This window comes from Cucumis melo, chromosome 6 (genome assembly GCF_025177605.1).
Source record: "Cucumis melo cultivar AY chromosome 6, USDA_Cmelo_AY_1.0, whole genome shotgun sequence".
NCBI classification, from domain to species: Eukaryota; Viridiplantae; Streptophyta; class Magnoliopsida; order Cucurbitales; family Cucurbitaceae; genus Cucumis; species Cucumis melo.
The window spans coordinates 1,442,679-1,469,276 of NC_066862.1; the positions used below are offsets into that span (position 1 = coordinate 1,442,679).

At 36.1% G+C, this 26,598-nt stretch overlaps 3 protein-coding genes across 7 annotated transcripts; 1 reads left to right on the plus strand and 2 right to left on the minus strand.

Moving 5' to 3' along the window:
- Window positions 1–2,576: 2,576 nt before the first annotated feature.
- Window positions 2,577–8,392, minus strand: LOC103483284 (acetyl-coenzyme A carboxylase carboxyl transferase subunit alpha, chloroplastic-like). Of its 2 annotated transcripts, none has more exons than XM_008439841.3 (11): window positions 8,238–8,392; window positions 6,710–7,209; window positions 6,475–6,549; window positions 6,262–6,369; window positions 6,018–6,178; window positions 5,692–5,806; window positions 5,438–5,592; window positions 5,059–5,110; window positions 4,910–4,978; window positions 4,490–4,567; window positions 2,577–3,798 (listed from the first exon to the last, which is right to left on the minus strand). In XM_008439841.3, exons 2-11 carry the CDS (start codon window positions 7,082–7,084, stop codon window positions 2,767–2,769), a joined length of 2,220 nt encoding a protein of 739 aa, XP_008438063.1. In that variant the 5' UTR covers window positions 7,085–7,209; window positions 8,238–8,392; the 3' UTR covers window positions 2,577–2,766. The 2 variants fall into 2 exon arrangements, with proteins under 2 accessions (XP_008438063.1, XP_050941855.1); XM_051085898.1 differs by having other exon boundaries at window positions 6,710–7,395; window positions 8,238–8,371.
- A 1,189-nt stretch (window positions 8,393–9,581) lies between these two features.
- LOC103483285 (pre-mRNA cleavage factor Im 25 kDa subunit 2) lies at window positions 9,582–15,049 on the minus strand. The gene is made up of 7 exons (XM_008439842.3): window positions 14,807–15,049; window positions 14,231–14,276; window positions 11,425–11,518; window positions 11,271–11,344; window positions 11,086–11,172; window positions 10,354–10,464; window positions 9,582–10,089 (listed from the first exon to the last, which is right to left on the minus strand). The coding sequence occupies exons 1-7, from the start codon at window positions 14,923–14,925 to the stop codon at window positions 10,018–10,020; spliced, it is 603 nt and encodes a 200-aa protein (XP_008438064.1). The 5' UTR covers window positions 14,926–15,049; the 3' UTR covers window positions 9,582–10,017.
- A 1,128-nt stretch (window positions 15,050–16,177) lies between these two features.
- Window positions 16,178–25,801, plus strand: LOC103483286 (uncharacterized). 4 transcript variants are annotated; one of them, XM_008439844.3, is made up of 13 exons: window positions 16,180–16,327; window positions 18,779–18,832; window positions 18,927–19,128; window positions 20,072–20,146; window positions 20,265–20,366; window positions 20,801–20,913; window positions 21,639–21,753; window positions 21,867–22,057; window positions 22,125–22,241; window positions 22,738–22,818; window positions 23,012–23,235; window positions 24,772–24,811; window positions 25,018–25,801. In XM_008439844.3, exons 2-13 carry the CDS (start codon window positions 18,785–18,787, stop codon window positions 25,609–25,611), a joined length of 1,902 nt encoding a protein of 633 aa, XP_008438066.1. In that variant the 5' UTR covers window positions 16,180–16,327; window positions 18,779–18,784; the 3' UTR covers window positions 25,612–25,801. The 4 variants fall into 4 exon arrangements, 3 of the variants coding, with proteins under 3 accessions (XP_008438066.1, XP_008438065.1, XP_050941856.1); XM_008439843.3 differs by lacking the exon at window positions 16,180–16,327 and adding an exon at window positions 18,413–18,683; XM_051085899.1 differs by lacking the exons at window positions 16,180–16,327; window positions 18,779–18,832 and having other exon boundaries at window positions 18,937–19,128; window positions 20,017–20,146.
- Window positions 25,802–26,598: the final 797 nt, after the last annotated feature.

Below are 26,598 nucleotides of genomic sequence, written 5' to 3' on the forward strand. Positions count from 1 at the left end.
ACTTTTTTATGTATGTAACAATCTTATAGAACAACCAGCTTGCCTTTACGACATTTGGTGGCAAAATTAACCATAAAATTGAAAAAAGAGCCACTTTAATTATAGAGTAAGATTCACTTCAAATGTGGTAACAAAAGTTTCCCTCCATTTAGTGAATTATAAACTATATTGCTTCCTTTCTTAAAGGAAAACATCAATAAATTTTTGTTAAGAATTATAAGAAGTAGATAGAATACACATAAATGTATGTTCCCCGTCCGGAGACACACATATATATCTATATATTATTTTCAAAGAACAAACTCAACCAAAATATTCATAATATACATATTCCAACATTTATCAACCAAAAAATAACATAAACTAATTGTCTCACACTTTTAAACAAAGAAAATGTGTTTGAAATATATTTTCTAAGCATTAAATTTATTTTAGAGAATATTAGAATGATAATTGGATTTGAAACCAATTTTCTTTAATTTTTTTTTTAAAAAGATGAGTTTTGCTCCTAATCACTTATTTTCTTTTTCTGAAGTTAATCAAAACGCTTTTGATATCAATAATCATAAAGCAGACTAAGGTCTTTCAAACCCTAAAATGTTAGAGCAGCCCCTAAGACTTTACATCTGGCCTTGCCTCAAATAATTTCGGTGAATGGCGTTTGAGAAGATGTTGAACGCTCAGTTCCATAGCCATCAGACTTACAAATTTGAGCAACAGCAAGCAGAATCGGAAATTTTCTTTTGTTCATAACGTTTGTGACAGTTGTTGGATAAAGGATTTTGAAATAGTGAGGATAATTTTAGTTTCTGTAATCACACCATGAGCCTCAGCAATATTTTCCAACTTCTGCAAGAACTCTACAATCCTTAAGAACAGGAGATTTTGGTAATACAAGAGTATCATAAATGCAAACAAAATAATCCATTCCTGCCCAGTTCAAGATTTCACGAACATAGCTACGAACTGCTCCAACAGGACCTGAAGCATTTCTGTTTCCTATCAACTCCATCATCACACTTGCTCCTAGCGATTGAGAACTTCCAAGCATTCGTTTAATCATGAAAGCAGCGTTAAAATCCACACAAAAATCATCAGTCGGTCCTACATTCCCTACATAACCCACCGCTGCTTTCAATCCAATGGCTATGTTTCTCATCGAGTCTTCATAACTCACTCTATCGCTTACATCCTCAAAAAGAATAAGGATAGCTTGAGCTATGAGAGCCATGGAGCGATGGTTTTGAATCCAAGGCATTACAGGATTTCCGGTAGATACCATTTCTGAAAACCCGTTTCGCTTAGTTGTTTCATATCCAACGAACTTCATTACAGTGACTCCTACATCAAAAAGATAATCGAACAGAGAAGATAATGCTGTGAGGTAATTAGCACAGATCTCCGCATGGCTAAGTCCATGGATGTTGCACCATGTCAAGGCTGTGTAACCAATTTGCACAGCGCCTGAACCGTAGGAAGCGGTCTCATACCTCCAGTAGGAAGATTTCGAACTGTGGGTATTGAGTATATCTATGCATAGGGAAGTTATCCAATTTTCTCAAAGCCATTGTGGAGAATGATAATGTGATGCAAAGTACGAGAGATTGGGGGTGAGAGAGATGAGAACTTAAAAGATGAGAGACGAAGAACTCTTTCGAATTCTCCAGTCTCGACTCTCGAAACTCGTTGGGTTTCCATGTTCTTTCTTTTTCTTGATCTTCCCAACACCCCAATCTCTCTTTCTTCTTAGTTTTTATTTTATCTTAATTCGTTCCTTCTAGGTTGAAATACAATTTTGATCAAAGGTTTTTCAATTCTAATCTTTTATTATTTTGCTATAGGTAATAAAATTCAACAAATTCGAATTAAAGAAGTATTTTAACCTCCATTTTATTTTCTTATTTTTCTATCTCCTTCTTTTTTTTTTTCCAATTACAATTTCTATTTTTTTATTGTTTAGATTGGAATGTAACTAAGATTACTTAGAACAAAAATAGTATTTGATTGAAAACTATCGAAATGGAATGAATTTTATAGATTGCTAATCAATGTCATAAAGTTCAATCCAATCCAAACAGTCGCGAATCTATAGAAAAATATGGAAAATAAACCGTAGAATAACACTAAACTAACTATCAATATTAAAAATTAAATAGTTTTTTTTTTATATTAATAATAAAGTCGAGGGACTCGAGTCCTCTAAGCCTATGTTAAATCTGCCGATAAATCCAAACATTGTTTTTTGTACATTACAATCTAACCACGTTTCATTATCTCCCTAATTAATTCTCCATGCTTATTTACAATTATTTCTTTCCTAGAATTTGTAAATCTAATCTTTGTATTTTAATCGTTACATACTCCATACTATTGCTTCTTGTTTAATCTTCAACATCTCTAAAAAATGCCAATCCGAAGCTCATCCACGCCATGATTTATCAAGCAACGATCAAGCATCACCACATTTGTTTGTTAGGATGTTAACTAATTATCATTTGTTATAATGGTTTGAAGTAAAAATTTAACAGACCTTTTTTTAGTATCTCGCAAGAATAAAAGATTGAAACTTTAATATGTTAGGTTAAGCTATCTGTTATACGACTTTTAATTTTGTAATATTTAAAATGTTCTCAATGTTGTCGAAAACCATAATCAACATTACAGTTTACGACGTCGTCTCGGAGCTGAAAAAACATTTTATTAGAAAGAAAAATAAAGCCTCAGTAATTGATCTTTCCCACGCTCTCAATATATAACACCATTATATTATGCATTTATCGAAAACCTGCCATTATCTACACCAACCATACCTTCTGCACCAGCCGCCATGGACGACGCCGCCTCCATTTTCAGACTCTCCACTTTCTCTTTCAACCCAGATGCCTCTAAAGCTTCAACAATCTTCTCCTTTATTTCAGCTTTTATCCTCTCAATCTCTTTCAGATCCAACCCATCCGCCATTTTTGCTTTTAATTCCTCAATTTTCTCACCAATCCCCTCCATTTTTATGGCCTTCTCAATCTCTCCATTGATCTCCTCTTTCAAGCGCTGCACCTTCTCTTTCACCTCCTCTGTTGGGGCGGCTGCGCTCTTTTTCACCACTCCAATGACTTCTAAATTTGCTGTCTTTAAGACATTGACAAGCTCTGTTTTGACTCCTTCGAGTTCTTCTACGAGTTCTTTGTCAATTGGGGCCCCATTAGAGATGGTATTGTCCCAAGTATCCTTCAAATGTTTCAGTTTTGCTTTTGTCTCTGGTGGAATTTTGTTGTTGATCTCTGTTTTAAGCTCCTCACTTTTCTTCTTTTGTTCAAAGAGATTGTTAACCATGTCTAGTTTCTGAAGCTTCTGTTTCAAACTTAAATAGGAGCCAGGCTTTGATAAGTTCTGCTTGAATTCTTGCATGATTTTGGCTACTTTTTCCTTGAGGTTTCTGTTGAGTGGTTGATTAGGTGACTCATCTGCAGCTGTGGAGAGTTCTAGCTGGAGAGATTCAAGCTTCTCTTGTAAGCCCATGGAGATGAATGCATCGGTCATCTCTTTGTCAACATCTTGCTTGACTTTCTCAATCGTTTGGGCTGTGATTGGATCAGGTGGACCTTTAACTTTTAGAATCTTTTTCTTTAGATCCTCAAGTTCTGATTCTATGTCATCAGCCTTTGGCAGGCTGGTTTCAGATGGCTTCATGTTGCGTTTACTTTCTGGATCAATGGGAACGCCTTCTTGAAAACCGCCAATGCGTCGGTACTTGAGCATTCTGTGGTGGAGCAACTCTTCTGTACTCATGCTTGACAATTCCTGAATAAAATCCATTCTAGCTTTTATTAGAAGGAGATTCATTGGAAAAGAAAATCACACTAAGAAATGGAGGATAGCCAGCAGATCTCGAATTCTCAAATGCTTCCATTACCAAAAGAATGCGAAGAAAACTTCTATAATTGAAAAAAATGTGAGAAAATTGACACAAAGACAATATTTTGATCCAAGAACTGCAAGCCTACGTAAGTAACTACTCAAAACCACCATGGACCGGCCTGGAGGTCAAGGGCAGGTTGAAAAAAACAAAGGGACTTTGCGTCACGGTTCGAACTCCACGTTCGCCACCAGTTTTAGAGTACTAAAATCTTCTATTAGCTATTCTGCAATTAAATGTCATGAAAACCAAAGGGGACATACATTGGCCTATGGTATTAATCCAGGAGTCCATTAGATAGCAAATACTCAGGGACATGATTAATACCATCCCCTCCCCCACAGACCTATAAGGTAACTGTAGGTGGATGAACGAGAGCGAGCTTCTTGGTGGGATTTGGAATAAAATAGGGCAAATCACAAATTTGGCGGAGAAAATTCGAATTTAATCTCTTTGATTTATAGTTAGGACTAAGTACACGAATAAGTCCAAAACTATGGTACAGAAGATTAGGAAAGAGCATATGAAGTTTATAATTTCTATGGTTCCAAATGGGAAGATGTGAAAGATACTTGCCTCCATTGCCTGGATTATTGCAGACTTAATTTGTTGGGAGGCCCATACAGGATCAGCATGTGCGCCACCAAGAGGCTCCTGTGCGCAGTAATTATTAATATATCATAAGCAATGTATAGGAGAAGCCATAGCATCAATTCAATTTATCATAAAAATGTAGTCTAGATTAAAAGTTCTTGGGTCAGCCTCGTCGTTTTATTAATTAGTGCAACGGTTATATAGGATGTACTATTTCTTGAAGCTTCATCTCTCTCACGGGAACGAGGGTTGAGTTGAAACAGTTAGATAAGCCAAAAGAAGCTGTAACACATCTCAGTATCAATTGTCTAATTGCAATCGATCTGCAACTCTTACTCTACCATCTCTCTTGCTTTACTTGTTTCATAAAGCGACAAAAGAAAAAAGGACAAAAGAGCTTACAGGGATGATACCATCCGCAATTTTGAGCTTATAATGTTCTTCAGCTGTGATTCTCAATTTCTCTGCAGCCTACACGAGCAGAAACTTCGTGGGTTAGACAAAGTTGGTCTCGTTGTCAAATACGTCCAATCATCAATTCAATTAAATACCTTGGGAGCTTCTTGGGAGGATTTCCACAATATTGCAGCACAGGCTTCAGGACTGAAAAGAGAAACGGAAGCAAGAAACATCTATTATTGGAGCTACAAATATTGTAAGAAAAGAAAATCTTGTTCTTGTATTTAGGATTACTCCATTACTGACAAGGATCAAAAGGATGGAAAGTTTATTCAATACAGGGTAAAATGCGCACGAGGCCTCAAGCATCAGCCATCATTTACATGTAAAACGAGTATCATAACTATACACCAGAAAGTTCTCTAGCTCATGAACACACAATCAATTGGTTCCTTAACGAGTGTCTGAGCAACTAAATGTTCGAGCAGGGTTTTTATCTATTTATTGGTATAAGAATTAAAACCATCGAACCTTGCAACAAAGAAAGCAGAATTCTCCATCATGAACATTTTATTTGAACAAGCAATGGCAAGAGCTCCTCCTGAACCACCCTCACCAGTTACCACTGTTACAATAGGAACCTTTAGACCAAACATGGTCCTCAGGTTTTGGGCTATTGCCTCACCCTGCAAAAATCAGAAAAAGTGTTGAGCTAATACCATATTATCAAATCAACACCAAAGTTCAAATGTTCAAATTCAATGTTGAAATGAAGAGTCGCCCACTTGTCCAAGTTCCTCAGATTTTAGATCAGCAAATGCCCCAGGTGTGTCAACAAAAGTAAGAATAGGCAAACCATGATGATCGGCATATTTCATCATCCGTAAAGCCTTCCGGTAGCTGTTTATTCGAACAGAGGTTTTGGTTAGCAATCCAATATTTACCAAACAAAAGAAAATTTGCTCTTATTAACTCGAGGCTATCCGCTGAAACTTTTCTCCGCAATATTATTTAGGTTCCAAACAACATAACGTACTGGTGGGTGTCTTCAAACATCTCCAACCCTTCTAACCTTCCTAATTGTTGGTTTACTTAGACTCTTTGAGCTTACCCATGAGGTGTTGGCATTGCGAAGTTGCGAGCAATATTCTCCTTGGTGTTTCTACCTTTCTGATGTCCTATACACATGTAGCTTTTACCTTCAATGCTCCCAATGCCAGTAACAATTGCTGGATCATCGTACCCAGCACGATCTCCATGGAGTTCTACCCACTAATTGAAACAAAGAGATAAAAAGTTGATGCCCAATTGCTATAAATAAGATGTAAAAAGTGTGATGACCGATAGTGAGAAACCTTTTCTGTGATGTTGAATATATGATCAAGAACTGTCGGTCTGTTGGGATGTCGTGCAATTGATAATCGCTGAATCGGTGTCAAATGGGTGTACAAATCTTTAAGAGCCTGAACTTGAAACAAAGAGCAGAAAAGGCACTTAATACAGAAAGATCACAATATCAAGATAAGGCAGACCAATGAAATAATACAGGGCAGTACAACTAAGCATACCATCTCATACTTGTTTTCGAGTGAATCAATTTGATCACTGAAATCTAAACCGGTTTCATCAGCCAAACTACGAATCTGAAAGAAAGAGCGTCAAACAGAAAACATACTGTGAGAAGCTCCAAGCTTTAAAAATAGGCTCCTTCATTGAGACAAAACATTACCGAATGATTTCAATTCATGAAAATAATGTTTAAAAAACTTCCTGAATTTTTTCAATCCCAGAGAAGGAACTCACCTCAATAATCTTTTTCTCTAAATCTACCAGAGGCTTCTCAAATGGAAGTGTGACAGGTTTTGGTCTCTCGGTCAGAGGCTTGAAGTGAGACAGATAAGTCAAATGCCCACTTTTAATGTTTGGATCCATATCATCTGGCCAAGGATAATCATGCTTCCTCCACTTTTTAACCTTTGCAGTGACACAAAATTTGTTCCTGCTCTTAAACTGAGGAAATTTTGGATCATCCAACCAAAAACCGTACCCTCTTCTATATGAACTTCTAAGGAGTTTGCTGGCCAAAGGACCTTCCACAAAATACAGACTACGAAATTCCAAGCAGCAATCTTTGTTTACAACTTTTCCGGATGCTAGAGATAGTGTTGTCATCTTCATGAGAAGTCAATATACTACTACACGTACATCCAAGATTCCACTAGCTATGTTCCTGCTCTTGTGTTTCATTTAAGCAGAATAACGTGGCAAATACCATTAAAAAGCATTGTTCATTATGCCCTTTCCTAAGAACAAAAAGTAACGCAATGTCACTAAAATTGGAAAACAAACAGTAGCGCGCCATGGAGAGAGAGAAACAGAGAGAAAGTTGCAAAGCAAGAAGTGAATCTTCAGAATGTAGCTTTACAAAGAAATGCAAGGAAATATCCTTTTCCATTAACTGGCCGACAGGAAATTTTAATCCAATGGTACTGCATGGATAAACATTAAGAATACATATAAAAGATTAAATATGTACTTTACCTTATCAACTTATGTTTTTTTAGTTCAATGATAGTTTAACTTGGCAATATGAATAATGCGTTCGAAATTTAGCCACGAGGATTTCTAATAGCCATTTATTGAGTCTTGTGTGGATCCTGAAGTCCATTTAGAACACACACACGCACATATTTTCATTGTAACCAAGTTGCAAACAACGTAATCTAAGCAGAATAAAATAAGAACTTTTGCCTTTCCTCCGTTCTAGTTTTTTGTTCAAATCATCCACATGAATGAGTCTAAGTTGCATCTCTAGCATACAATCACTCCAATTTCGATTGATTGTCACACATATATGATCAATACACCCTAATTAATTCGCACAAACTCTATAAATTTAGTTATAGTTTACCAATAATAGTATTTTCCGTTTTTTCCCAATCGTTCTTTCCATATTTTTCACCTGTTTATTTAGAGCTTTCATGCAATATCTATAGCACTTACACTCAAAACTAAACAAACACTTCTAGAATTCTAAATTACAATACTCTCCGTTCATACTTCTTAGAAAGACGGTAATGAGGCTCTACGAACATACCTTTCTCTAACAAAATCTGTACAATCATTCAGTCCAAGTAGACATGACAAAAGAAAAATCTTAAAAAACCAGACAAAATTATCAAAATCTCGAAACCCAAAACCCGCGTTTACTCGACAACAACTCCTTCAATTAGTTTCAATAATATATGCTGAATATAAGAAAATTAGCTGAGGTTTTCTCAGGAACCAAACAAAAAATCAAGATGAAGAACAAGAACAAGAACAAGAGTACCTGAGACGGGTGCATTTAGATTTTACTCGAGAATCTGCAAGAAACTGTTAGGGAAACAAATGGGATTTTTGGGACTGAAAGAACTGACAGTGGAAGAAATGCAATTCTTTGCTTTTTCGGTTCTGGACGAATCCGAGTGAAAGAAAGAAACGCCATGTGGGTGGGGAAGGGGAACGAGAGCGCGTGATTCCAGATGCGAAAGTAGGTGAGGTGGCAAACGTTGATTGGTTATTTTATCTAACGCGCTTTGTAAAGTTTCGAAAATGGACACGTCATCACGAATGTGGATAACTTTCCCTCCAAAATGGGGTCCACTTGGATTTATGATCCTCACATTCCTTCAAACGTGTCCCCCTAATTTTTTCTACTTCTTTATTTCTTTCTTGTAGCCACTCGAAACTGGGGGGGTTTTGTGCAATTTGACAAGTTAGGGGGGCTCCTTTGGAATTATGGTAAGCTTGGTGGTTTTGTGCAATTTTACAAGTTATGGGGTCGTTTTGGAATTATGGTGGACTCGGTGGTTTTATGGAAAATTTTAAGAATTCAAAAAGCTATGTTTCATGGAACTGGTCGGCAGGACATGATTAAGAACGACTTACTCGTTTCTAATTGCAATCACCACCTCGTTGCAAAAATCTTCGTTTAATTTTGTAAGGATCATAGTAAAATTCTATCTAAAGATTTTTTTTTGTTTGAAAAAGGTTAATTTCTTACTTATTTTAATGTAATCGATTCTGTCGGATAGTTTAAATTTGTGAGATTGTTATAAATAACAAAATAAACCAAACTATTTATAAAATATAACAAAATTTCAAATTTCAAATAGACTATAGAGAATTAGATAAATTTTGCTGTATTTTATAAATAGTTTCAACATTTTACTATTTTTCTTAAATTAAGAAGAGTTTCTCAAATTTTCAAATACGATAAAATAATTACCTAACAAATTATATATACATTAGAAAAATGAGTCCACTTTGATTGATATTGTCATGACTAATAGTTAATGAGATCTTTTTCATTTTTTTTAACCTAAGTTCACCAATGGGAATGTGATGATTTTGACATGATTTTCTTCAGCAAGTAATTAATGTTATTGATGGGCAAAATTAATAAGAAAATGAAGAAGTAATTACTCACTTACTTCACATTGAATAACAAAAACCTGACCTTATTTAATGTGCAATCAATACTTCATTGACCAAAATGAAGTACGTAATAAATTTATATAAAAAAAAAAACCTAACTTTTAGATGATGTGTTCATTTTGTTTGTTCCCTCTCATTTACTCAGGTTTTCACATTAACAAAGAAAAGAAAAGGGAGATAGAAACAGGAAGCAATGTTATCCCACAAGAATGACTGAAATAGCATTAAACTAGAGATACAAAGAGCTAATACTATCATCGTCTCGGAAGCTGGAAACCAAAACGTCTGGGGACGCGGGTTCGAACCTCCTACATCTCAAGAAGATCATGCCAATAACCATTTAGCAATCTTGCTTTTGGCTTTTAAGAATTGATTCGATAGACATACATTACACTTCTAAAACTTTAATTGTGCTAAAATGATACACAAACTCAGTTGAATCTTGTTACAAGCAACATAATTTTGCCTCGCAAACACATCGACAAAAAGGTCAAGAACAAGAAAGTCTATCACAAGTATGCTAATCTATCTCAAGCAAGGTTGATAATGTCCTCTAAGTTTCTTTTCTAACTATCTCAAGCAAATCGAAGTCAATTCCTGCTACAAATTTAAGGGGCTCTTGTACTGTAACCTCATGTGGTGATCATGTTGAACTGAAACCTGGAAAGCTGCTGCGGTATCGTCGAGATAACTGGTCCATATCTCTGTGATCAAGTGCAAAAAACCAAAAACTATTATTTAGCTTATAGATAGCATGACAAAAGGCTAATGGGATTCACAGGAACTATCATTTTCATCGAGCATCCAGAAAATCAATCTATAATTTATTTTTCCCTTGATATCAACCAGACCACATACTCACCACACACTAATTGCTTATAGATCAACAGGTTTTCCACATTGTCCAATACGATAAAATTAATCAATAGGCACTAAATTTGTTTATACTAAGAAAAAATGTAACATACCTGCACATTGTCATAGAGCTCAAACAAGGGAACTGCAAGCAGCTTCAAATTTTTGGGAACGGCGAAGTACTCTCTTTCAGACAAGTGAACAATGAAAAGTTTTTTGCATTCCTGGATCATCCAAAACCTTGATTAAGATTTTATCTTTTTCCGTATGGAAATGGAAAAAGAAAGTATTCGGTAAGAGTCAAGTATAAAGAAAAGATAAAAAGCTTATTTTTAATAGGATTGGTGCTCTCTGAACAATCCTAATTGAAATAAGATGGAAGGAACGGGAGAATAGGGAGGCCGTAGATCAGCTTGTATAATGAACTATGGGAATTTTCTACAATCCTCACACAATGAAGGTCGAAAAAAGCAACAAGCAGAATCCATTTAAAAAAGAAAGATACGTATTAATATATATATATGATACCTATATTCTTCCCTATCAAAGTCAGTGTGTTAAATTTCCATACACATGATCGAGAGCTCAATACATAGGGGGCAAAACAACATTTCCACTATAGCAATAAAAAAATTGATGAAACATATTTAAAGTAACAAAATGTTGATGTGCATTACATAATATAAACAATAAACCTTTCTAATTTATTTGAGAAGTGTAAAATGTTTAGTTTATTAATTTAAGTAACTTTTCTTTATTATAAGTTTTCCAGAAATATCTATCATTTAAACTTTGATCAAAGTTACCACCCAAAAAAAAACTGTAGTGGGAGGGTGTCCACATACCTTGGGTTTCGTAATATGAGGGGGGCAATAAGGATACATGACAGTTTCAAAGTTTGGTCTCCACCAAATCGCCACACATTCACCAATCTGCAGGAAATTAAAAATGAAGAAGCTAATTCCTCGTAGGAACATATATAGTTTCATTAGTTAGATTTGAACATAAAAATAGAAGAAATGATTTGAACCTGCCAATCAGGCTGGAGTGAGGGCGAGTTTGCACCCAGTTTGCTTGTGAGCTTCCTCTTTAAACCTTCAATTTCTGCAGATGTTAAAATAAACATGAGAGAGAGATTTTACTCAATGGAATGTCCGGGGCTTCAATTGTACACAAAATGTTACCATTTTCTCCTGGCTTCAACCGTCCTCCAGGGAGCTTGCAAAAGGTATTGCCTATTTGCAATAGTAGAATGTGGGGATGTTTATGTTCTTGCACCTGTGGAATAGAAAGGGGAAAATAAGAAAAGATAAAGTGATGCCACTGTTGAATATCAGTTACTAAATTGCACCAAGGAGAATGTTTATGACTAAGAAACATTCAGTGCCCAACTCAAAAAAAAAAAAGGCAGAAAGCTAGAAATCTCTTGTCTAATTCTATTGAAACCACGGTTTTGAAATTATAGGCTGGAGAAACTATTGTATCTTAAAAAATAAGTCTAAGGGGTGCAAAGTGGGGTAGCATCCTGCATGTTAATCCCCTGCAATATACCCTAAGAGCGATGTTTGTTGTAATCATAGTGTGGCTTGTATAATTGATGTCCTATTCTGCAAACTGCTTTAGCTTTGGGATTGGACTGCTCACCCTCCTGTTTCTGGGCTCCTTTTGATTCATCAACATGTTTCTTTCTTATCAAAATTTGAAAGGTCAAGCTGCCTGCCAGCCACAGGCCACTTGCCCCCTGTATTTCAGCATTCAACAGATTTCTTTTAAAATCGAGCTTCTAGAGACCCTCCATTTCCAATTGATTGTATTATCTCTCCTAGTTGCATTTCACCTCCCTGATTGAATCCATATTTCTACATCACAAGGAATCGAAGTCCTAGTCAATCTCCAGCTTGGCAACAAGGGACTGAAGCACGACTGAGATAACAGCAAACAGTCCAGATTAATGCTGGCTTCAAATGGTACAGCACCTTACTCAGATTCTTCAACATCAGCATTATAGTAGGCACATTAAATAGAGATATCATCAGCATATTACAATTGATTAATCTTGATGGCGTTTCTTATTATGTTAACGACTAGAAAAACCTGGTTGTAGGCTGTAATCATATCCAGCATTCCACTTAGCACAGTACAGTTCTCATTAATTCGAACAAAACTGATTGAGGCCAAAACTGATGCCAATTGAAATGATTGATGCTTTCCCCCTAGTGGCCACCTCCGAAAAACTTGGCTTTTCCTTTCAAGTTACACGTGTGAATACCTTCCATAAGCCAATCATCCACTTCCTTAGGGAAACAAGAAGACACCTAAATCCCAACCAAGTAACTCCACCATCTTGAGACAAAGTTAAACAATTGAGGAAAAGTTGATCCGGGTTTTCCACCATATGCAAGCACATCCTACAACTCAAAGGCATAGGAGACAGCCTTCTAAATTTTCTTTGAAGCTTGTCGTCAATATTTAGACTTCTAAAAACCAAGGATTTTGATCTTTTTCAGGGATTTAGGCTTCCAAATTCTGCTTGTTAGAGTTGTATTGGCCCTAGGACACTTAGTAGCAAGGTTTTGAAAGGTCGAATTACTAGAGTATATACCAAAGCCTTCAAGGTACCAAAGAATTAATCCACACCCTCTCCTAGCTAAATGGAGTTAAGGTTTGCCACAAGGCCAACACAACTATCCATCTCACAATCAACCATCATGGGTTGATCGAGTGGTAGATGAAGGAACATAAAAGAGCTGAAGGGCTAAGGGATCACAAGTTTATTTCATGTTGGCCACCTACCTATAATTTTTTTAGTGTGTGTAGATATTAGTACAACCAGGGTGTGGAACCACCTATCTATGATTTGAGAATAATTGACATGTGCATGAGCTGGCCCAAACACTCGTAGATATAAAAATAGAAAAATAATAATAATGATAAACTATACATCTCACAATCTAAAAGCCCTATTTAAGGCCATAGCCACACACCTGGTAATTGTCGTGCCAAGAATCAAAGACATTGGGCTCCTTTTTAAAAGATACAGCGTGCATGTCAGAAAAGTAGTCTTTCAGAGGATCTTGATTGACCCAAATATCATGCCAAAGGCGAATGTTCCTACCATAACTTGCCTTGAATTTGGAAAAACAAGCAAAGAAGGGGAAATTCCTAAAATATCCATTCAAGGCTTGTTTCTTTTTTTCGTTTCTTAAGTCAGCAACCATCCAACCCATGAGTTTGACACAAAAATGCTAGAAATAACCTTGTGCCAGAACGAACTCTTGTCTTGAGTAAATCTCCAAATCCATTTGGTGAGAAGAGAGGTATTTCAATGTTCAAGGGAGCCCACCCCCAAACCCCAAGGGCGATTGGGGGTGTTGTCCAAGCTCATATAACTAAGTTACTATTATACTCGTAACTACCATTACACCACCATCCCACACGATCTTTGTTAAATATTTCCATAGAAATTGTAATGTTCTTGGGAGCTCTTAGGAAAGAAAAGTGATATCAAGGGAAGCTATTGGGGAGGGATTGGGTCGGGCAAGGGCCACCCTACCAGCTTTAGAGAGAATGAGGCATCCCTAAGCGTCAAAATTTTCCAGTAGGAAGCAAATAGAAGCGGGGAGATCCCATGTTAAAATATACAAATATTTCATCGGATGCTTACTTTTGGTAAAGATGACAATGATCAATGTTGCAATTTAGACTTCTAGTAATCCTTGACTTTCTATTCAATGTGTACCACTCAGGTAAAGAAAAAATAGGAGAATAAAGGATTCAACATGTTTCTTTTATATAAGAAACAGAACTTCAGCATGTTAAAGTGTATTCTTTTTTTTATAAGAAAAAGAGACATATACCCTGACATCCAGCTAGTAACCCTACGTTCTAATGATCTATTTAAGTGCTATTTAAAAAAAGAAAGAAAGAAAGAAATAACAAAGCACGGCCCTGAGTACATTAAGATGAAACGTGAAGAAGGTACATACTAACCAGCAGAATTGCTTCAACACTTGTTCTCATGCCTTCCTTCATATAGCTGTGAACCAAACACCAGTACATGTTAATCATTCAACTTCCTCCAAAGCCAATAAATGGAATATAAAAAATAAAAATAAAAAACAACAAGAAGAATGCATTAAATTCGCCAATGAAGCACCGGCTTGAATATGATATACATAATACACTTTAATCCAAAACTGTGTTTCGAAGAATTTAATTCACGACATTATTCCCCCCCCCCCCCCCCCCCCCAAGGAAAAAAGCCCTCCATACCAGGCTCAGTCGTTTTCCTGAAATCAGAAACACGCTACAAACTCAGTTCTATACTTCGTGTCATGTTATTTTATAAAACTCTAAGATCAAATCTCCCAACAAATGGCCTAGTATAATCATAAACATACATCATTTCCCACGATTCAATGTAGTGGTATACACATCAAACGTAAAATGACCACGAATCCACAACAGGAAACGGCCAGAGTTCCTAACTTTCAAGAACAATAAATCCCTAAGACGTTAAAAAGCAACAAAAATTAGGGTTTAAGGAATCGAGAAAATTGGCAGTACTTGACTTTCATGCGAGCAAGACGATCAGCGACAGAGGTGTCCTTCTCGAGCTTCGGCTCTTTGGTACCGAAGGTATAGCTGGAAAGTGGATACGTGTTCACCACCGGCGACGTCACCATGGCTGTGTTCACTCTGCACCTGCCGAGCAAGGCCGGGAAGAAGTAAAGAAGAAGAAACCTTGGTGATGACCCGCGATCAGTTCTTGCGAGCTTTGCGGGTTAATTTGTTTAAATGTCAGGCGATTCGATAAATGTCCCTCCAAATAATTTGTTAAATTGGCTTTACTTTTTAAAACTAATCCTAATCTGGAGTTTGACATAAGACCCACTATCAAACTTCTGACCTGGGTTATTTTTCAAAAGTATTTAACAAATTATTTCGAGACATATTTTATTTTTAAATATAGTAAAAAAAAATTAAAACTATTTACGAAACATTCTAAAATCTACCAAATTTTCTATAACTATTTAAATCTTTTTATACATTTTGTAAATAGTTTCTTACTTTAGTCTTCAAATAAGAATTTTTCTATTTTTTTTTAAGCTGGAACAATCGTCCAAAAAATATTGGTTTACAATCCATTTGTGGATATGTAATTAGAGTGTTGCCCCAATTATGTATTATAGAATTCTATTTCATCAAATTATAAGGGTCAAGTGCAACAAATTTTATTTAAACAATTTTACCAAAAAATAACCATTTAAAAAGAATTGGAGATATCATAATTTTATTTATTTATTATAAAAATAAAATATTTGAGTTAAATTAAAATCGAATAGGAAAATTGTAAAAATATAATAATTGACAAAATATTTATATTTTGTAAAAAATTAATGATAATAAATAAAAATTATAATAACTGACAAAATATTTATTATTCGTAGAAAATTAATGGTAATAAATTTTGTTTTTAGTGATTTTGTTATAAGATAATTACAATAGGTAGCAATTTTTATAATAATTATTAAGTATGTAGTAACATTTTGAAAAAATTGCAAATATAGCAAAATTTATAAATGATAGACTTCTATCGTTAACAGACTCTTGTGGTTTACTAGTGATAGACCAACATTTTCGTTGATAGATTTTGACAGATTTTATTATATTTATAATTTTTTTAAAATGTTGCTATGTACTTAATTGTTTGAATACAATTGCTATATTTGCAACTATCCTTTTGTTATAAATATTTTGTTTAATTTTTTTATTTTTAGAAAAATTCAAAGAGTAATGACATATTGTAGATGAAAACAATAAAGGGCACTTTTGGAAACAATAAAGTCAATTATGCAAAATATACTATTCAAGGCTCTTTTTACAAATCCGATTATAGAAAGTGACATTTAGCCAAAATTATTATTGTTCATTCCACTGAAGGTTAGGACTGCGCAACAAAACTCTTATTCGAGGCAAAACTCGTTCTTCCCAAAGGCAGGCTCTGAGCTGTGAGCTAGTGTTCATAATCTACGCATTGCGCTTTGTCGATTATCCTTTCAGTCGAAGATTAATCTGTTCTTTAAGGTAACTACCATGTTTCATCTTGTTGGCTGTTGCTGCACTTATTGATTTTTATTGTGCTTGTGTTCGGGTTTCGGGTGTATTTTTTTGATTCGTAAACAGCGCACAGTTAGGTTACTAGCTTCGGAATCTTATTTTCGGATTGAAAATTGATCATGGTGCTTCGTACTGGTTGAGTAACTGAAGGGAACTCGTACTACGAGTGAGGAATCTGTAACTTAAAGATAATGCACAAGGCATTGTCATCTCGTTTGGTTGAGTTGCAACTTAAAGCTAATGGCTTATTTGTTCAAATAGAGAAAGTCTTTGGATTCTCCTTCTGCTTGTTCAGATTACTTATCTTATTATGAGTTGTCTCTTTCTGTGCAAAACAGGAAAGGGCGTGGCTAAAGATTTTCCGTCTGCCATTTTTGCGTGTGAAGCCATGCAAATGTGCAGCGTCCCAATTCGAACCCCATCTTGGTTTTCCACTCGAAAGCTCTTCGAGCAGAAGCTTGCAGAGCTCCACAAGTGCACAGACCTCAACCAAGTGAAGCAACTCCACGCCCAAATCCTCAAATCCAATCTCCACGTCGACCTCTTCGTTGTTCCCAAACTCATATCTGCCTTCTCCCTCTGTCGCCAAATGCTCCTCGCCACTAACACTTTCAATCAAGTACAATATCCGAACGTCCATTTATACAACACCATGATTCGTGCCCACTCCCATAACTCCCAACCCTCACAAGCCTTTGCCACTTTCTTTGCCATGCAACGTGATGGATTCTACCCCGATAATTTCACTTTCCCGTTTCTTTTGAAAGTTTGTACAGGGAATGTGTGGTTGCCTGTTGTTGAAAGGGTACATGCCCAAATCGAGAAATTTGGGTTCATGTCGGATGTATTCGTGCCAAATTCTCTAATCGATTCATATTCCAAATGTGGGTCTCGTGGAATTTCGGCAGCAAAGAAATTGTTTGTGTCAATGGGGGCTCGTAGGGATGTTGTGTCATGGAATTCAATGATCTCTGGATTAGCGAAAGGTGGGTTGTATGAAGAAGCTCGAAAGGTGTTTGATGAAATGCCTAAAAGGGATGGTATTAGTTGGAACACAATGTTGGACGGGTACGTTAAAGTTGGCAAAATGGATGATGCGTTTAAGTTGTTTGATGAAATGCCTGAGAGGAATGTCGTCTCTTGGTCAACAATGGTGTTAGGGTATTGCAAGGCAGGGGGTATGGAGATGGCACGAATGTTGTTCGATAAAATGCCAGTAAAGAATTTGGTTTCTTGGACTATAATTGTATCTGGGTTTGCTGAGAAAGGGCTAGCTAGAGAGGCCATTGACTTGTTTGATCAAATGGAAAAGGCTTGCTTGAAGTTAGACAATGGGACGATAATAAGTATTTTGGATGCTTGTGCTGAGTCTGGTTTGCTTGGGCTCGGTGAGAAAATACATGCTTCCATTAAGAACAATAATTTCAAATGTACTACTGAAATCTCCAATGCTTTGGTTGATATGTATGCAAAATGTGGTAGGTTGAATATTGCATATGATGTTTTTAGTGACATAAAAAATAAAGATGTCGTGTCTTGGAATGCTATGCTTCAAGGGCTTGCAATGCATGGACATGGCATGAAAGCACTTGAGCTTTTCAAAAAAATGAAAGAAGAGGGTTTCTCACCCAATAGAGTTACAATGATTGGAGTCTTGTGTGCTTGTACGCATGCAGGATTGATCGACGATGGCATTCGCTACTTCTCTACGATGGAAAGGGACTACGGCCTTGTTCCTGAGGTTGAGCATTATGGCTGCATGGTAGACCTTTTGGGTCGCAAGGGAAGGCTTGAGGAAGCCATAAGGCTCATTCGCAACATGCCAATGACACCAAATGCCATCATTTGGGGAACCCTTTTGGGGGCATGTCGCATGCATAATGCTGTTGAACTTGCAAGGGAGGTTCTAGATCATTTGGTTGAGCTGGAACCGTCTGATTCGGGTAATCTTTCCATGTTGTCTAACATATATGCTGCGGCAGGGGACTGGAACTGCGTTGCCAACACGAGGTTGAGAATGCGGAGTATTGGAACTAAAAAACCGTCGGGTGCTAGTTCCATTGAGGTCGACAATGAGGTTCATGAATTTACAGTTTTTGATCGATCACATCCAAAATCTGATAATATATATCAGGTGATTAATGGATTGCGTCGTGAACTTAAACAAGTTGAGTGCTTTTCAAACATGTGTTAATAGAGTTTGGGGTAGCTATAGAATTGTAGAAGATCGCTACTTAGTGATGTGACGTGATCTCGAAATGTGACAAGAATGTGTAGTTGAAACATGATGAGACGTTTAATAGTAAAGACTAATTTGTAGGAGGTATGTGATTGTTTTTTTTCTTTTCCTTGAAAAAACTTATCATGTCAGTTTTCACTTGAAAAGAAATTCAGAATTAGTTGCTCTTGTGTTACCAGGTTCTAATGGAGAGGCATAGTCAAGCTGACATACATGACTGCACAATTAAACTGGTTCTGATTCTATTCTTAATTTCTTCTTCTTTTTTTTTTGTTAACAAGTTGATGAAATAATTGTTAGAATTAAGGCGGTGGTGTCTGTTTACAGAGAGTAAATCCTAAAAAACAGAGAGACAAGGTGTGCATTGGCTGTGGTGCTGGATTTGGAGGCGATAGGCCAACTGCGGCTCTTAAATTGCTTCAGAGGGTCAAAAACCTAAACTATCTTGTACTTGAATGCCTAGCAGAACGCACTCTTGCAGATCACTATCAAGTTATGTTGTCTGGTGGTGATGGTTACGATTCAAGGAGTATGCCCTTGTTTAATAATCATATTTAGCCTACAATTTTTCTATCAATTGTATTTTTATCATTTCTTTCTAACATTCACACTTCTGAAAGTTCTTAAAATTGTTGAGATGGTAGTTCTTTGTTATGAAGCTGGCAAAAGTGAAGTATTTTAGTATTTCTAAAAACATTGAGCACATTTTCATGCATTGACATTTGTACACTGTGATTTTGGCCAAAATTTGTTCTATCTTTTGTGCAACAAGATTGTTAGTTCATGCTGTACTCAGATTGCAGTTTGATTCCTCATCTTGCCTTTGTTTCTAGTTCAAAGTTTACTTTAAGTCCATACGGTTGACTGAGCAAAAACTAGTGGATGGTTAGAAGAGAACCAATAAGATTTACCAAATTTTAGTAGGAGATTGTCAAAATTATCCAAAAGAGAAAGGACACTTTTACAAAATGCACAATATAAAAAGAACAGAAATTGGAGAAAGTATTTTGAAATGAAGCAGAGATCAATTACCTTACTGTATTGGTATTTCATACACTGGTTTTAAGACATCTTCTCTTCACATTCAATTGCTGGATCTGATGTTGTCACACTGCCAAGAAGTTAGTCTGATTTTTATGGCTGGTTACCGACAGTTTTCTTGTTTGCTAAGTTATTGCCCTGGAAGTTATCTTGTATTTATAACATATTCTAGCTGCCCTGGAAGTTATCCTCTAGTTTTAACATAGTCTACTAACTATAATGGGTTGGGCAAAAGGGAAACATTGAATTGAAAAAGGAAAAAAATAAAATGTACTAGAGATTTATCCAAGAAGGGTCTCTTCATGATCACTTATTGAACTTCAATCTCAGTATACAATTTCTTGAACTCTATGTCCATTAATACCTCTCTTGTCAGGTCAGTTTTTGCAAGCTCGGTGCTTTGCTCTTGACTATTATTTGAATCGTTATAGTTGCAGAATGGATGAAATTGCTTCTTCCCTTGTCTATGAAGAGAAATATTTGCATAATTACCAACATGGGTGCAAGTAAGATGTTAAGGTCCAAATAAGTTTCAAATTTTTATTCTGCTTAGTTATGAGAGGTGGTTTGATCTGGTGGTGGTGGTTAATTACTTATCTATTATCTTTCTTCTTTCCTGGCTAGTGGACCCCCTTGCGGCTCAGCAAAAAGTTATAGAAGTAGCAGGTAGTCTGGGGCTGAATGTTTCAGTTGCAGTTGCTTATGAGGGTTCGGTAAAAGAATCAGGTAATTGTTCTTTATTATTTTTACAAGTTTATATGGATTATCTGTCCAGTAAGGATTAATTCCCAAGAACTGTTGTCATGCCCTCCCAAGTGGTGGCCAAGTATACAAGTTAGTTAAATATTCGGATTGGTACTCATACACAATTTTGATCACAATGATCGTGTTAGATACACTATTGTTTATTGTAGACTCTGTTTTAGGATCCTATGAAGTGCATTTCTTTTTAGCTTTAATGTCAGTTGAAAATAATGATGACATTCCCTCCTGCATATTAGGAGAAAAATTCAGTTCTTTTACCAGTTGATAATCGATATTGTATAACATGACTTCTGACAACATAAATTACAACCAATGCTGGTAGTTTCTTTTACTCTTTTTTGTTCATTATTGGTGTCTTCTAAAGATGTGCTCATCGTTGGGTTGATCAATGAAAGGAATTAGCACGTATATGGGAGGAGCACCTATTGTTGAGTGTCTGGAGAAGTACCATCCAAATGTCATAATTACTTCACGTGTTGCAGATGCTGCCCTATTCTTGGCTCCAATGGTAGGAAGTGATTTCTACATGATACTGGCACAATCTTTTAGAGGCATTCATACATGATACTGGCACAATCTTTTAGAGGCATTCATACATGATACTTGCACAATCTTTTAGAGGCATTCATACATGATACTTGCACAATCTTTTAGAGGCATTCATACATGATACTTGCACAATCTTTTAGAGGCATTCATACTTACGTTTCTTTTTTCAATACAACCTTTTTTGCCTTTAGAAACAATGTGTTTTTAAGGAGAATATCAATCACTTTACAGAAGTTGCTTTGTTCCTCCTTCAGGGAAGGGAAAGCTTTATTGGTTTTTGATATTTCAGCGTCTTTCTTGGGGTTCAACCAAGGAGTTACAGAAAATATCTATAGTTGATTGCGATAAAAGAAATGTCTATTTTTTCTTCTTTTTTTTTTGCAAAGAAAAAAATGTTACAATTTGTTAAACAACATCTAATATTTTATGAATTTTATTTTATTTTAAAAAAAAAACATCTAGGATTGTATTTAGTCGGGGCAAAGGTAAAGAATGTTAGAGAGATGGATTGTATTCATTTTTTTAGTGAAAATAGTAAACTTAATGGGGATCATATCGGTAGTCTGACTTTATGCTTCATGCTATCATGAACTATGATTTATCATAGCATAAATTTTAACTCTTTAGTTAGGTTGTTTCAGTGTTTCTCAGACAACGATTCCATAACAATGTGCATACATTTAGGTCTATGAACTTGGTTGGAACTGGGATGATTTTCCATTGCTAGCACAGGGAATACTGGCTGGTCATCTTCTGGAATGTGGCTGTCAACTTACAGGGGGATACTTTATGCATCCAGGTCTGCTTCTCCATCATACCCACACAAACCCCAGTTATATGTTTGTGGGCATGGAATTTATTGTTGTAGTTTGACGTATGATTCAAACGATCTTTAAATGTCATCTTCCCCAGGAGATAAGTATAGGAGCATGTCTTTCCAACAGCTTCTGAATATATCACTGCCTTATGCGGAAGTTGAATGTGATGGAAAGTTAACTGTAGCCAAGCCTGAAGAGAGTGGAGGTCTTTTGAATTTCAGTACATGTGCTGAACAACTTCTGTACGAGATTGGTGATCCATCAGCTTATATCACCCCTGATTTGGTAAGTTAGATGTATTATAGGACTACTTTGATGGATTGGATACAAATATAACTGGCCGTGATTGCAGGTGGTTGACTTCAGCAATGTTTCGTTTTGCTCTATATCCAGCTCTAGGGTTGTATGTTCCGGAGCAAAACCGTCTATTCAAGGAGTGCCGGAGAAACTCTTGCAGTTGGCCCCAAAGGTTTTTTTAAGTAAATTTATTTGGTCACGTATGTCTTAACAGATGGATAAATGAGTCATTTGCTTTGGGATCTATGAGTGACAATACCTGGATGATCAAGAGGTTAATGTTAATTTGAACATGGATTGGTTTAAAATAAACTAAGGAACAATAGGAAGATCTACAATTTCTTTTTGAAAAAAAATTAAAAGAAGTAGATGGAGTTGTACACAAGTCAAGCAAAATTCCCAACTTGGAAAGCTAACTTATCAGGTAATCCCAAATTTTGTTGATGACTAGCTGGAAAACATGCAGAATATATGCTTGTCCAGTAATCTTTATTCATGAAAGAGCAGGCTATTTGTCTCCCACGCATGATTAGAGCCAAGCCAATATTGCATATTCATCTTCTGCTCAATTAGAGTGCTTTTAGCAATGTGAATGAGATATTACCCTGGAGAAGAACCTTCCTTTTTGTGTTCTATCTGTGCAAGCTAATTCTGGATGTGACATACAGGACTGTGGATGGAAAGGATGGGGAGAGATTTCCTATGGGGGACGTGAATGTGTTCTGCGTGCTAAAGCTGCAGAATATCTGGTAGTTCAATAGACAACTTTCATATTGTTTCACTCTTATTTTCTATCTTTGACTATTTCTTTTCCCTTTTATATAATTTTGACTTATATTGGCTTCTTGAAATGACTATTGGTGCTAGCCGTTAGGGTTAAGTAAATTAAGACCCTTTAACATGACTGGTTTTATCACACTTTTCTTGTTTTTCCTTTTACAGGTTCGGTCATGGATGGAAGAACTGTTGATTGGTATTAATGAGCATATAGTTTCTTACACAATTGGACTCGACAGCCTTAAAGCATCCAGCAATAGTAGCAATTGTATTGAAGATATTAGGTTGCGCATGGATGGACTCTTTGAGCAGAAGGAGCACGCTCTCCTGTTTGTTAAAGAATTTACAGCTTTATACACAAATGGGCCAGCTGGTGGTGGCGGCATCAGGTTGATGCACACTCATAATTGCCCTTTCCTTAAGTTTGACTATCTAAAGTTCGTTTACATAGTTATTTCCTTCAAATTCACGATTGATTTATTTAACTGGTTTTTCCATACTTTATTATACACAAACCACGTAATCACCTATCATAACATTTATTTATTAATTAATAAGAAACTAAAGTTTTCATTGGTTAAGGTGAAAGGATATAAGGCAAACAAAAAAGAAGCCCAAAACAAACAACCCCACCCCCCACACACACACGCACGCCCAATTACAAGGGGTCCCAGACTGATAATTACAAATCACCCTATTAACAAACGCCATAAAGAAGAATTAAATTTAACCAAATGCCAAAGATCATCCCCAACCTCTCTACCTCACGAAACTTCTACCACTGAAGCCAAATGGTTCCTCAACAAAGCAAAAGAAATAAGATTGCCAAAGATCCCTCCCTTTGTCATGGAAGGGAGGAATCAAGAGCGCCTCCTCAAACATTGAACAACACCTTCTATTATGATTCGATGCAACCCCCTAAAAGTCTTAAAGAACCGATTCCACCAAGCAGACAAAGTCACAACCTAAAGCGAAAGATCAAAGTCCTCCTGTCTCCTACAAAGAACACAGCATTGAGGTCATGACATCATGGAGGAAAGCTTCTGGGTACTTTCTTAAGTGTTCACTTTCTCAAGCAAAACTTGGAGGGCGAAAAATTTCATTTCTTAGGAATTTTAACCTTCCAAGGAGAGTAAAATATAAGGGTGCCCCGAGGGGGAGAAGGGGCACAAAGAATATGAAGAATACATATATTGGAAAACCTTTTAGAAGGGCTTCGGAATTCAAGATTCAAAATATTTTCTCCCCACACAAAAATGATTAGAAATAACAGAAAGGAGTTTGACCATCTCACCAGCCTCAACATCTTTGAAGGGCTTTTTATCCAGGGAAAGAGAGGAAAGCCTATTGGACAAGATACAATAGAAGCCACTGAATGCAACCTCTTATCCGGCAGGTGATAAAGTCGAAGGAACAGAGCAGAGCGCACAAGGTTTTGGGTTTTGGAACATAGGAATGCTTGAAATACTAGCATACTGAGGGCTTTTACAAAAAGCCTTAAACCTATCACCTGAGACCCACTCAAAAAGGGTGAGGTCCATTCTTCCTAACGATAATCCTCCGCCACAAAATATCAGCTTCCAAATGGAAACACCTATCATGTCTGGTAGATTAGGATGATTGTACAAACTGAATGAGTAATATGCACAGAAAGCCATGTTTCTTTACATAGTACAACAAACATCCAAACCATTTTTATTGATCAGGCTTAGTTGAAAAGTTCGGACAAAACTTGAAGTTGGACAGTAGCTTTTGTTTCAACCTCAGACTTGTTCTTTGTTGTATATGCTTTGTTGATCTGTTCCTACTAAATAGGAAGCTTGTAACTTTCAGAAACTTGTCGGAATATCATTCTTGTGGTCCATCTTTGTGCTGATGCATTTTCCTTGACGATGGCATGATTTCTGTTCTATTTTGAACTGCAGCACTGGCTACAAGAAAGAAATTGTGCTTGAAAAACAACTGGTAATACCTCTTTTATTTCTCTCTCGCTGAAGTTGATATTTGGATTAACAGTATTTCATTTTCTCCATCGAGTTCTACGGGTAACTTGTTAATGATCTTGAGCTATGATTAACTTGTTAGTTCGCCTCTGTTCTTTTGTTCCATATGTGCTTTTATCTATCCCTTTATTCTTCAACGTCCTTTCCACTTGATGGTTTTCAAATTAGGTTGGGCGTGAAAATATTTTCTGGCAAACAGAAGTGAAGTGCAGTGAAGCAGTAAAATTAGACAGCCAATCAACAGATCTTCAAAAGGATCCAGCAGAGGCATGTTCTTCGCCCCGAGTAACGTTGCCATGTCCGATATCTTCTCATGCAGAGAAACTTTGTACAGGCTCCTTCCCACCAGAAACGGGTCATTCTCCTATTCCATCTGGCCAGGAGATTGCTCTTTACGATGTAGCCCATAGCAGAGCTGGAGACAAAGGGAATGACTTGAACTTCTCTCTCATTCCTCATTATCCTTCTGATATCGAGCGATTGAAGATGATCATCACGCCTGAATGGGTGATGAGAGTTCTCTCGGGTCTGCATAATTTGACTCGGTTTCATTCTTCAAATGCTGGTGAGAAGAGAAACGAGTGGGTAAATGAAGATGTGAAGGTTGAAATATACGAAGTTAAATCTATACATTCTTTGAATGTCGTTGTTCGTAACATTCTTGACGGTGGCGTAAATTGCTCACGGAGAATCGATCGCCATGGAAAGACTATATCGGATCTCATCTTGAACCAGCTAATTGTTTTGCCACCTGGACAATAAAGTGTCTCGTCTTCTGTCATTTGATTATTGTCTTTTCTTAATGCTAATAAAGCTAGTTGAGTTAGGCTCGTTTTAGCCGTTACTATAAAAACTTTAAAATCAAACCTTTGTTTCCTAATGTCTTAATCCTTTGCGACTAAGTGTGGATTATTCTTAAATTCTGGCAATAATACTATATGTTTGCGACTTAGTGTGGATTATCCTTAAATTCTGTCAATAATACTATATGTTCTTACATTTCTCTTTGCTCTAAATATATAAGTTGTATTTACATGATGAGATCAAATGTTAGTGCATATATTATAATTTTGGATTTTCATTATTAAGCATTTCTAGGGCTAACCGTTAAAAGTGCATAGCAAACCTTTAAAATTATAAAATCTATTTTATCATAGAAAAACTTCTATGAGTAATAGATTTTAGATCTAAATTTTGTTATATTTACAATTTTTTACTATGTTATACCTATAAGATACAAACAACTGCTATTATTAAGGAAAATATATGTAAAACTTTGGTGCTTGGATTTTGAATTTGGTTTCTAAGTTTCAAAGTATTATAATTTTACGTTTAAAATTTGAATATTGTTTCAATTTGGTCGTGAAGTTTTAAGATTTATATTTCAACCTCGCTTTTAACAAAAACATTAACTTTCAATTCAAAATAATTATGAAATGACGTTTTAAAATTAATTTTTCTGGTGACTAGAAAAGATAGTTAATATAAAATTTATTATTTTAAAATCTTATGACCACGTTAATACAAAACTCAAATATACTGTTGAAATATATAAAATAAATCAAAATCAAACATAAAACTTAAAGACTAATGGAATATGTAAGATGAGTTCGGTGCAGAGTAGCAAGAAAAAATCCATGGATGAATTAAACAAGAGAAAAAGGGAGGAAAATATAGTTTTATTTGATTAAACATGCAAATTTAACCCGTGGCCAAGTAAAGTCACATTTTAAAATTAAAATACAGCGC